The sequence below is a fragment of a genome, unplaced genomic scaffold (assembly GCF_019419815.1).
Source record: "Pyrus x bretschneideri cultivar Hongxiangsu unplaced genomic scaffold, Pyrus_bretschneideri_v1 Contig64, whole genome shotgun sequence".
Lineage (NCBI taxonomy): Eukaryota > Viridiplantae > Streptophyta > Magnoliopsida > Rosales > Rosaceae > Pyrus > Pyrus x bretschneideri.
In genome coordinates, this window is record NW_025999803.1 from 2,282,761 (window position 1) to 2,295,846 (window position 13,086).

General features: G+C 34.4%; 1 protein-coding gene across 1 annotated transcript; it reads left to right on the forward strand.

Annotated features, from left to right (window-relative positions):
* The first annotated feature begins 2,792 nt into the window (after nucleotides 1-2,792).
* LOC103938000 (PI-PLC X domain-containing protein At5g67130) lies at nucleotides 2,793-8,154 on the forward strand. Its single transcript, XM_009347994.3, has 9 exons — nucleotides 2,793-3,044; nucleotides 3,135-3,200; nucleotides 3,340-3,462; nucleotides 3,575-3,712; nucleotides 6,234-6,332; nucleotides 6,752-7,055; nucleotides 7,274-7,497; nucleotides 7,616-7,702; nucleotides 7,897-8,154. The coding sequence occupies exons 1-9, from the start codon at nucleotides 3,036-3,038 to the stop codon at nucleotides 8,056-8,058; spliced, it is 1,212 nt and encodes a 403-aa protein (XP_009346269.2). The 5' UTR covers nucleotides 2,793-3,035; the 3' UTR covers nucleotides 8,059-8,154.
* The last annotated feature ends 4,932 nt before the right edge of the window (nucleotides 8,155-13,086 follow it).

Here is a 13,086-nt window from a genome sequence, read left to right on the forward strand (position 1 = left end):
TGCTTTGCATGTGAAATGACCCTAAAAACAAAAAAGTAAACCTTTATTTTGATAGGAAAACTAATGAAAATGGCTTGAAAACTTTGAGTTTTAATGATAAGAACAAAATAACGGGTAAAATGAATAGTACTAGGCTTGATTTTTTAGTGTAAAAATGTGGTTTTTCATTAAAGTGAACAATACCGAGAGTTTTTCGTTAAAACTCCCTATTTTGATTGATATAATGATTTTGTTGCTCGAAAATTTTCTATTAATTGAATACTTTATTTTAAAAAGACCAAAAACTCATGGATGTGAATTAGAGTTGTCAAAAATGGAATTGGCGTTGGTTTAATGTGTAGGCTAGAAGTAAATAGATGTGTAAAAATAATATACCTAAGATACCCTTGTATTTAACAGTTTTTTAATGAAATGAGGTGAAGTGAGATCAAAAGAGTTGAAAATATTAGGGTAAAGTACAAAAAACTACCTCAACTATTGCGGTCATGACAGTTTCATACCTCATCTTTTAAAATTGACAATGTCATACCGCATCTTATAAATTTGTGACAATGTCATACCTCCGTCAATTTTTCTGTTAGTTTTTCTGTTAAATGCTGACGTGGCAACATACGGGGACCACTTCTATTAAAAAATTAATAAAATATTATTAAAAACTAAAAAAAATATTTAATATTTTTTAAATATTAAAATAATAAATAAAAGTAAAATTAAAAAAAAAGGTGTAAAGTACAAAAAACTACCTCAACTATTGGGATCACGACAGTTTCATATCTCATCTTTTAAAATTGACAATGTCATAACGCATCTTATGAATTTGTGACAATGTCATACCTCTGTCAATTTTTCTGTTAGTTTTTCTGTTAAGTGCTGATATGGCTTGATTCGTGACCTACTTTCTATTAATAAATTATTAAAAACTAAAAAATAATTATTTAATATTTTTTAAATATTAAAATAATAATAAAAGGCCAAAAAAAAAAACCCTCATTTCGTCCCTCCCCTCCCCCCTCCTCCTTCCTCTCTCCTCTCCCTTTCTTCATCTTCTTCCCCCACCTGCAAATCCCAACAAAAAAAAAATAATAATAAATCCAATTTGTCTTCCCCCCACACTCGCACTCAATTTCCCCACACCCACACTCTTCTCCCTCCTGCAACCCAGAAAAAAAAAAAAAAAAAAACCCAGATCTCGTCGGTGGGAAGATGGGTGCACAAAGAAGGTGAAGGATGGGTACGGAAGAGGATGTGGAGAATGGATGAAAGTGGTGGATTTGGGGTTTGATGGGTTTTCAAAAATTTTTTTTTTTTTTTCTTTCTTCTTCCGCAGGGGAGTTGATGGTTTTTTTTTTTTTTAAAAAAAAAAAAAAAATTTCCTTCCTCCTTTTTTTCCTCTTTTTCTTCTTCCTCCTCCTTCTCCTTCTTCTTCTTCTTCCGCAGAGGGGGGTGTTGATGGGTTTTCAAATTTGTTTTTTATTTTTTCTTCCTCTTCTTCTTCTTCCTCCTTCTCCTTCTCCCTTCTTCTTCTTCCGCGCCGATAGGGGGAATTTTTTTTTTCCTCTTCTTCTTCTTCTTCCTCCTCCTCCTCCTCCTTCTTGTTCTTCTGCAGGGGGTTGTTGGGTTTTCAAAATTTTTTTTTTTTTTTTTTGTTTTTTGGGTTTGCAGGTGGGGGGAAGAAAATGAAGATGGGGAGAAGAGAGAGGAGGGGGGGAGGGGGAGGGGAGGGACAAACTGATGGTTTTTTTTTTCTCTACTTTTATCATTATTTTAATATTTAAAAAATATTAAATAATTGTTTTTTAGTTTTTAATAATTTTTTAATAGAAAGTATGTCCCGAATCAAGCCACGTCAGAACTTAACAGAAAAAACTAACAGAAAAATTGACGGAGGTATGACATTGTCACAAATTTGTAAGATGCGGTATAACATTGTCAATTTTAAAAGATAAGGTATGAAACTGTCGTGACTCCAATAGTTGAGGTAATTTTTTGTACTTTACCCTTTTTTTTTGATTTTACTTTCATTTATTATTTTAATATTTAAAAAATATTAAATATTTTTTTTAGTTTTTAATAATATTTTATTAATTTTTTAATAGAAAGTGGTCCCTGTCTATTGCCACGTCAGCATTTAACAGAAAAACTAACAGAAAAATTGACGGAGGTATGACATTGTCACAAATTCGTAAGATGCGGTATGACATTGTCAATTTTAAAAGATGAGGTATGAAACTGTCATGACCGCAATAGTTGAGGTAGTTTTTTGTACTTTACCCAAAATATTAGTTTTAGGATAGAGTGTGACAAAACCAATTTCAAAGGATAAATTCAAACTAAATGACAGGTTCAGGAAACATTTCAATTAATAAGCCTAAATTGTTTATTAAGTATGAAACTCAACCACCCCTTTAAATAGGCCTTTATCCGCACGAAAAAAAATTGTCAGTTTGAGTGAACAAGAATCCTACTTACTAATAAATTAGCAATCTCATGGCGGCTCTCAAGACCAAATATATAAACATAAAAACAACACACATTTCATGTTGATCTAAGAGAGAAAGAGGGTAAGACATTTGTAACATTAAGAAAATTCTAATTTGCATCCGAGTTATTAAGTTCGATTTTTTCGGTATTAAAAGAAAAAAAAGAAAAAAGAAGAAGAGAGAGAGGTTTTTTTTTGGGGAGGAGGGGAGGGGGGAGGGGGGACCGCACTTGATCAAGTCATTTCCGGTATTAAAAGAAAAAAAAAGAAAAAAGAAAAAGAGAGAGGGGGGAGGGGGGTGGGGACCGCACTTGATCAAGTCATATAATTACTTGTTTTATTGTGAAACATCCCCCAACTTTGTCTCCCACAACACTTGTTACATAATATAACTCAAACATTGAGTGATTTATAGAGGGTAAGAGGAGTCCTCAACAAATTGTATTTCTTTTCTTCATTTGTTCTTGTAAAAGAGGACTCCTTTCTTTCTTTTTGCTTCATAATTTCCCTGAATCTATAGCGTCTGTGGAATTAAAGCTCCCCACCCAACACTTCAATGGAGCACGTAATTAACAACTTCTTCTTCTCCATCACCTCCTTCTAGCTCCATCACCTTCTCGCACACTTGTTTATTTTATTTTATTTTTACTTGCAGAGACTTATTTTTGTTGCAACTCTGTTGGCTACTATTTCACTCCTCGATCTTTCTTCATCTCGCGAGGTATTAACCTCTTGATTTATTTCTCTCATCTCTCTGATTCAAAACTGAAAACCCATTTCATATCTTATTAATTCTGTATATTTTCCACAGCTTTAAAACCCATTTTTCCTGTGCTTGTTTTTCTTTCTGCAATTTCCAGGAGGGACAGAGATGTATCAAGAACAGCGACTGCGACTCGGGATTGCACTGCGAGACGTGCGTTGCAGACAGCAACGTGGTGCCCAAATGCACCAGAATCAAACCCATCAGCCCCATTTCTCAGGTTCCCATAAATCCAACTTCTTTGATTTTCCATTTTTCTTAAAGATTTGGTCTTTATTTTTGTTTCTGTCTGTCTGTCTGATGGGGGTAGTTGTGCATTTATACATGAGCAGGTTCAAACGCTACCGTTTAACAAGTATTCATGGTTGACAACCCACAATTCGTTTGCGAGGTTAGGTGACAGGTCGGCGACTGGCTCATTGATTATCGCTCCTACTAACCAGCAGGACTCCATTACTGAGCAGCTTAACGTATGTCTTTCTTTCTCTCTTTCTATTTCTTTTGTTTATGTTATTTTTCTTTCCTTGTTTAATTTCTGGGAAATAATAAGGAACTTAATGTTTGAGGAACAAAACTCTGTTTAGAATTCTAGGTAGTTGACAGAGCGCTGTTTCCTCCTTGTTTATGGCATTTGATGGTATTCATCAATGGCCTTTCATTAGAAAAATGACCAAACACACATTCATTTTGTCTATCAATAGAATGAATTAAAAAAGATTGAAGAAAAATTAATAAGGGTATGTAGGAGGAAAAATGGGTGTGCGACTATCCTTAATAAATGAGGTAGATGGAAATGTGATTTTCTTTTTCTTTAAAAATGTCAAAAGGAATTGCTTAGTACTATGATTTATTGGGATTTTTGATATTTATTTTCACTTATAAAAGAAATATCTTAGATTCGAATTTCGTGAATGGAAAGTTCAATAATAATTTCTCTTCCTTGAACCTGTACTTGTAAATAAAGTTCTAAATGGTGCTTAGGTGCTAGTCGATAATTTTTCCTTATTTTTATAAATATGAGTAGACACTTATTTATATGTTATATAATAAATTTAATTAAAATATATAATTATATTGGAAAATATAAATATTAAAATAGAATATATATATATAAAAAGTGAGCATCCTAAAATGATGAAACATTCAAAATACCATAAATTGCCCTTTAAGAATTTCATAAATTACAATTGAACCAAAAGAAGCTAAAGTATTTAACCATATTTTTATTTTGACTGAATTTAATATTTAAAATTATAGAAAAAGAAAACAAAAACAAAACCTCCCACGGTGGTGGGTGGTTTCACATTTTTAATTCATTTTTTTTAAATAATTTTTTAAAAATATGTAAATTAATTATTTTAATAAAAAAATATAAAAAGGTCAATACGCGTGTGACAAGAGGCTATTAGTATATAAATTATAAAGTACTAAAATATATTGCAAATATGAGAACGAGCATATAAATATGTGTTCATCTAAGTAACCAACAAGTCTCTTACAATTTGTTTAAAATATAAAATGCAAGATAAAAGTTATCTTATTTTTTGTTTAAGTGAGAGTGGCCACTCTAAGTCATTTTCTTAGAAAAAAAAAAAAAAAGCAAAAAAAGTCACAAAACTACCAAGGCTGCCTAGGCTACTTATGTCCACCTTGGAGAGTGTAGGTACCCTTTCTTATTTTTTAAACGCATAAGGATTAATCGCAACGGTAGCCACTCGCTTACTACCTAGGCAGATTTTTAGAACACTTGCTCAAAAGTTTAGTATTCTATATGAAATTAAACTCTTATGAGTATGAAATAACTCTACAAATGGAATTATAAATTCCCGCCAATGCTTGAATTCAATGTTTAGTTAGACACATGTATATTTTGGCTGATTTATTTTGTCACTTAGTATTGTTACGCAAAGATACATAGTTACAAACACTTGTGCTATGGACGTAATGTTCTTGTTCTCCTATAGGATAATGTGCGTGTGCATAATAAATTTGATTTGGATCACCACTTGAGTTAAAAATCGAGGTATGGCAATAGTTGAACTATTATTAATAGGAAATAACAGTTCAAGGTTCATATGGGGCCTAATAAGTAATGATAAAGACTCATGCATGTTGGTTGTCACGCTACTTAAGGTTTTAGTGTGAAAAGGAAAATGGACAATGTCCTACATTCAATTAAGGAGGACCAATCTTAAAGTGAAATAACCGTATGACTATGTCTTTGGTTTTTTTGTTTTGTTTTGAAAATGGACTAACCAATGGCTTCGCCACGAAAAGATTTACAGATGCATTTAAGCCTCCTCTTAGTCACCATCATGTGGTTCATCAGCGCCAGAAATCGAACTCAGGACGTGCCGTATAGAATACTGGCCTGGAATTTGTCCTCAACCATTGGATTACCCGGTGGTGGTTATGACTAGTCTTTGGTTGGCTGTGGTGACCTTTATGTTGCCATGAAAGTTAAGTAATCTAAGATTACAAAAGCACTTGGAAACCCAGATAAAGCTTAAAAAAACTCAAAAACAAAAGCACTTTTTAGTTAAGAAAGGAAAATATTTGTTGAGTCTTGGCTTTGGCGGCAAGAATAGCCATCAGATTTGTGCTTTTGTAGAACCGTGGAAGGATGTTCAAGGGTTAGACTTTCTACCTACTGCATAATATGTTTGCATGTTAAAGTTGTTATGGATTAGGTATTGTTTTGACTTTAATAATTCCCTCTTGGTCGATTGTCTAATATTCAAGAAAGAAAATAATCATAGACTTTGATGATTAGAAGCTCCAGCAGAATACATATGTACCGTACGTATACTACGATGATGACGACAATCACTTGCAAGATGCACCTATCATACTTGTATTATAGTACATAAGCAAGACTGCCAAACAACGATAATTGACCAATAAAACAAAGGGAATTTTTAAAATAATTATGGCTATATGATAAATTTTCAATTCTTAAATTCGTGAATTAATTGCTATATCATCTTGCAGAATGGTGTTAGAGGGTTAATGCTGGATATGTATGACTTCCAAAATGGTATTTGGTTATGTCACTCGTTCGGCGGCAACTGCTACAATTACACATCTTTTGTAAGTATTATATGGCTTCCAAATGATATTTTATATATACGCAAAAGGATTAGTTTGTGTTGTGATGTAAATGCATGGGTTGCTTATATTGTGCGACTACCTATTGAAGATTCAACTCTTGAAGGATTATTCTTGCAAAACTTAACCAAACTGAAAAATCTTTTAGTTATTTAACTGTGATCAAATATACAGACAAACACAATTTTACTGAAATTATCATGATGACAGTTAATTAGCTAAACGATTTTCGGTTTAATTGATTTCTACATCCTTTGAAGGGTAAGAAACAGATGCTTCTCAAGTTAAGTCTTCAACTTAAAACGTTTATCAATGACTTCGCTATTTGTGACTTTGCTTAGATTTATTGAAAAGATTTCGTTTAAGAATAGCAGTACTAAATCTGCAATCTGGTTTATCAGCAACCTGCCATTAATGTGCTCAAAGAAATTCAAGCCTTTCTTCAAGCAAACCCATCAGACATTGTGACCATCATCATTGAAGACTATGTTACATCACCAAAGGGCTTGACCAAAGTGTTTGATGCAGCTGGCTTGAGAAAATTCTGGTTCCCAGTGTCAAGAATGCCAAAACAAGGCGGAGATTGGCCGACGGTTGCTGATATGATCCAGAAAAATCAGCGTTTGGTGGTTTTCACTTCAAAACGAGCAAAGGAGGCAAGTGAAGGGATAGCCTATGAGTGGAACTATGTGGTCGAAAACCAATGTGAGTTCTATCTTTGACTTCGAACACTCTATTTGTATTTTTTGTACTTATGTCCAAAATTACGTTGTTTTAGGGTTTTATTTAATCCTATAAACATAAATCTTTGACCCCAACATGCTTACTTCTAAACTCTAAAACGATTAACATGAACTTGACACAGAAAACACATACAGAAGATCCTATTTCTTAATATAATTCTGTTTTGAGTGAAACTGTAGATGGAAAGGGTGGAATGGTTGCTGGATCATGTCCAAATCGCGCGGAATCATCTCCCATGAACACAACATCAAAATCGTTGGTCTTGGTCAACTATTTTCGAGATGCTCCCGATATAACCCAAGCTTGCAAGGATAATTCAGATGCATTGCTTCGCATGGTGAATACGTGTTATGATGCGTCTTCTAAAAGATGGCCTAACTTTATTGCGGTTGATTTTTACAAGGTATGAATTACTTTTAAAAATAAACTTACTAGCAAAAATTATGTTGATGCTCATTGTTTATATGTGTATAGAATTATAAATGTATTCATTTATTCATTTTTCTGTGACCTACCTTCAGAGGAGTGATGGTGGGGGAGCTCCTAAAGCTACGGATGTCGCAAACGGTCATTTGGTTTGCGGGTGTGGAACCATTGCTAACTGCAAGGTGAGTAATATATGATATTCGGTATATAAATATCCGGTAATGTGATGCATATGTGGTTTTATAAGATAGTTTGATATGTTATGTTATCACGCTATCAATCTGGACAAGACATTCAAGCGACAATTAACCTAATTTCTGGTCATTTATGTGCATGGTAATCATAAATTCATAATTACGTGTTCTTGTGTACGCAGGCCAATGTGAGCTTTGGAGTATGTCCACAGCCTGAGGCTGAAGTTGTCCCAAGAACTGCACCATCAACAACAAACTTTGGTTATTCGAATACGGGACCAGTTCAGCTGCTGTGGTTGTTTGGGACTCTTCTTGTGACACTTCTAATGTTGTTTTCGCTGTAGACTTTATAACCTGAAAGTATTCTCTTCTAAATTCATAACTCAGTGAAAAGACAAAAGGAATTCTAGTTTCTAACCAAAATCAAGTTTGACTGTCAATGGTATTTGAATTAGAGTTTAATGGAAAGAAATATAAAGAAAAACACCTTACACAAATACAGTTATGGATTTTATATTTCTGAGAATGGTGGTGCTATCCAAACACACATATTTACCCTTGACATATATCGCTCAATTTTCGACCGTTAAATCAAATAAATTGAAGAGCTTCACTGGAAAAAAAATAACAGATGATACGTGAAAGATATAAGGTGTAGGGATAGCACCACTCTTCATAAAGTTGTGATGGGTACTCTTTCTTAGTTACTAAATTGTTCTAGTTGGGACATTTGGTTGGTGATCACCATGTGATTGTAGAACTAACGAATCATATTTATTTTATACGTACTTTGGCTGCAGACTCAGAGGAATGTATGTCGGCTTTACTTTGGCTGCAGACTCAGAGGAATGTATGTCGGCTTTGGCTGCGAGTCGGAATTAATGGTTTATCATTTCCAAATATAATGGTTGCCACTAGGTTAGAGGTCATGGGAACATTTAATATATTAAAGGAAAAGTTTTATAGTGCAAAATGCTTTCTGGCCTTTGAAAAACTAGTTTCTTATAGATGTGTGAGTTGCACATGTTTTATTTTAAAAGTTGGTAAACCGATAAATCGTATAAAGTTCATAAAAACTTGAACTTAGACTCGGAGACTATTATACAATGCATGATTTTGTTTTTTCTTTATTGTGATTTTGTTTTTTCTTAAGAAACTGATATTTTAAACTACTCCAATTTATGAAAAGAGAACTTTAAACTCATGTGTAAAAGAGCGACACGCTGCTTAGCAATTAGATTAATTGGTTACCCCTATTCCCAACCTTTAAGAATATATTTAAATTACGAATGTGCCGCTAGACCTGGCAATTTTTTACACGACTCGTTAACACAACACGTAAATGATACGAAAATAATGAGGTTCAGGTCAACACGATAACTAATTAGGTCATTATCGGGTCACACGATAATAATGGGTCCTTAACAGGTTTACACGAGAGTGACACGCGGGTAACCTGTTTCGACACAATAAGAAAAAAGTTATTTTGATGATTTTAATTTTTTAAACTACTAAAAAAAACTTACTATAAAATACAATAGATATAATGAATATGTATATATTGTTCGTTAATTATTATTCTATATAAATTTTAAAATTTAAGTTTTATTTATTTATTTATTTTTATATTATATTATAAACAAAGATTGAGATTAAAATCATAAAACACATTAAAAATAAAAATATCAAGTAATTTAAAAATATCAAACACATTAAAAAAATTATAATAATTAATTTACATGTGCGAAAAATATGAAAAAAAATATGCAAATGCTTGTAGTCGCATCCTCTACGCTTTGAGGATAGGTATATGATCGTTTGAATTTTTAAAGCCATACAAACTCTCATGAATAGTATTTTTAAAGGAGTTCAAAATAAACAAAATTCATAATCATTAATGTATAAGTCTGAAAGAAGTGAAAGCTAATAAGCATTCATAATTGCATCCTCAATGCTTAGACGATGGTTACATGGTCATTTAGATTTTTAAAACCCTCCAAATCTCATGAACAATGTTTATTATTTGAGTGCAAAATTAATAAAATTAATAAAAATTATTGTAGAAGTGTGAAAAATGTAATCACTCATAATGAAAAGCTTTACAACTTTCATGAGAGGGTCAACTCCGAAATTTAGTATGAATATACTAATTTAGTATTATGTTTTACATTTTTTTGGGTCAAATTATGTTTTTCATTTTCATTTTTATTGATTAAAATATATTTTTCTTAACGGGTAACGGATCGGGTCATAATACTTGATAATATTAACAGGATGATTTCGGGTCGGGTCATATTACCCGTTTACTACACGACACGACCCGTTAAGTTATCGGGTATGACACGAAAACGACACGAAAATGAGAAATACGACATAAATGCCAGGTTTATGTGCCGCTATCAGTTGAGATATGAAATTTTATAACTTGTGAATTGGCTAGGGAACTAGCCCATATTGATTTTTTTTTTTTATGAGAAATACCTAGAAATAGGACAATTTCTTAATCTTGGGACAAAATATGACATTTCGAATATGCACACTAATAAGACAGAAATATGATTTTTCCTACACCTTCAAATGACTTAATTGCCCTTGTATGTAAATGGGTTATTTCCTCCCATTTTTTGATTGCTCTCTTCTTACCCTTTCTCCCTCCCTCTCTCTCCTATACTCACTATGCACACACGGTGCACATCATCTCGACCAACACCGTCCAAATTGAAACCACCACCAATTTTGTCACGCCCTGATCCCGACATACGTCCAAGATCGACACATGACGTCACCAAATATCCGTATGTCTAACATACCCCACCTCTGGGATATGTACAAAGCATAATTCAATATTCAAATTGCGTTGTAATTTTCATTTATTTTATGGCTGCATCTAACCTTATCGTTCGACTGCCTACGTACCCTCAATAGGGATCAAGTCATTTGTAGTTCACCATTCGCTATACTCGAACATTCATTACATAAATCGTTATGTCTCAGCAATATACCACAATTTAAGCCTGTAGCACCTCAAGGAACATTTAACAAAGCAGAATAATATTCTCTAGTCATCTTGCCATTCACCCACACATATGCATTCCAACACCATCCAATTATCACACCAATCAATAACACGTACAATGGACTGAAATGCAGGGCTAGAGCGACACAGTTCGGCCGAAGCCTACATATTTGAAGCTGAAAACAAATCCAAGGAACCAACAAGTCAAATGATGCGATTTCGGAGCACTCAACGAAATCCATCAACCTCAGGTTCCGGACCACTCAACGAAACCAAGACACCAAGGGGATTCCGGATCACTCAAATGAATCCAAACCAGGATACAATTCCAGACCACTCAACGGAACCGTGGAGTAGAAGGGATTCCGTACCTCTCAACGGAATCTGAGTGGATATGGTTCCGGACCACTCAACGGAATCACAGATCACGAGGGATTTCGGACCTTTCAACATAATCTAGACGGAGCAGAGAACTAGACCACTCAACGGAACCCCAGTAGATACTCAGTTCTGGATCACTCAACAGAACCGAGCAGAGGGCCAAGGAACAAATCAATGGCTCAAAGAAATCAAGCACTCAAAATATAGAAGCTCAACGAAACCATAAATGGAACAATGATACGATATGTGAAACAAGTCTCGAAGCAACAAACCTGATGACAATGGGTTCATGGTCAGCTACTAGCCCTCACATTTCATCACATCATGCCAATCATACAAATCAGACCACATTCCATAAACATTTCCAATGCACAATCAAAACATATTTAATAAACAAGTATAAAATAATACAATGCCACTAGTACGCGAATCAACTCGCACGTCAATCGAGGGGCACGCCATCCCGATGAGCCCATCATGCTCTATGAAGTCTCAACCGCGCTCTAAGATAACCGATACGCTAGAAGAACTCAGGCTAGTTGACTGAAAAGCCAACCGTCGATTAAGATTGAGAATAGGGTCCACAACTCTAGAAATCTAAACCAAAAGATCCACCGATCAGATTTCTGATCTGTAACTTTCCAAAGTCCACATTATGCTTCTAGAACAACCTACTAAAATCTTATGGCGATCCGATGGTCGGATCTCTGCTAATTATAAGGATTAAATGGCGGTCAACAATTTATTTTACAAACTTAGAAATCCAATTCGGTAAGATCCGTACGTTAGATTACCGATCCGTACATAACTAATGTCCTCAAATATTATGTTCTATAACGTATTAAATTTTGGTGACGATCCAACGGTCGGATCATTGATTCATATTTTGATCAAGTAACCTATCATAGTGAAATTAGGTTCAAACGATCAAACAATGTCATACGAATATCAAATACCAAATTAGGACATCAAATTAAACTTAGAATGGCATTGTTGGCCCACTAACCACTCACCGCCGCAGGTGGCGATCGGCCACCTCGACTCGTCGGAAAATTCAACTATTTTAAAAAATTACCAAATTTTATAGACAAGTAGATCTCAGTGAGCTTCGATGGCGGCCATACCTATAACCAGGGCCAATTGGGCCTGGAAAAGCTTCAATTTGCCACGAACCCTCTATAACCCTAGAAAAGGTGAGCTTCGATTTGACTTCTCCCGTGCTCCGCTGCCTCCAAGGTTGTTTAGGCTTTGTTCCTGGGTTCAAGGAGAGTCTAATGGTGGTAGAGATTGAGGGGATTTCATTAAAAAATGATGGATCACCGTCAATGATGCCGTCGGCATCCTGCTTCTTCTTTCAGGAAATTAAACCCAAAAGCCTTCAAATTTGAGCTAAGATGGTAGATAGGCGGTTGTGGAATAGGTTATAGGTGATGGAAGGGTGAATTTCGACTGAAAAATTGTGCAAATTGTTCAGAATTAAATCGAGTCGCCGTCGGGTACACGGGTCGGCGAGTGAGCCCGTTTCCCCTTTCCTTTCCTCTCTCCTTTCCCCTAATTTCCCTCTTTCTCATTGGTCCTCCTTCCCATCTTTTCACTCATTTTTTTTTTTTTTTCCTATCACAGCCGTCCATCTCTCTCATTTATTTTCTTCTCCTTTCATCCCAGCCACACACTTGGCACATTCCTTTGCTCCAGAAAATCTAGAACCTTCTAAATGAGGGCCGAATTACAAAAATGTCCCTAACTTTAAAAGTTAATAATTCTCTCGTTATAACTCTGTTTCATAAACGGTTTATGCCTACGCGTTTGTGAGATCGGGCTCTATTCGAAAATATAAATTGTGACCACGAAAGGTTTACGAGTTTCAAAGAATTAATTTACAAACTTCACCATTCGTAACTAGTTTAATTAAAATCTAAATTCAAATAAATTAAAATAAATTCTCGAAAAATAATATAAAATCTCAATGATGCGA

Coding starts and splice junctions, on each gene's coding strand:
- LOC103938000 (XM_009347994.3), top strand. Junction 3,713..6,233: donor CCATTACTGAGCAGCTTAAC/GTATGTCTTTCT, acceptor ATCATCTTGCAG/AATGGTGTTAGAGGGTTAAT. Junction 7,056..7,273: donor CTATGTGGTCGAAAACCAAT/GTGAGTTCTATC, acceptor GTGAAACTGTAG/ATGGAAAGGGTGGAATGGTT.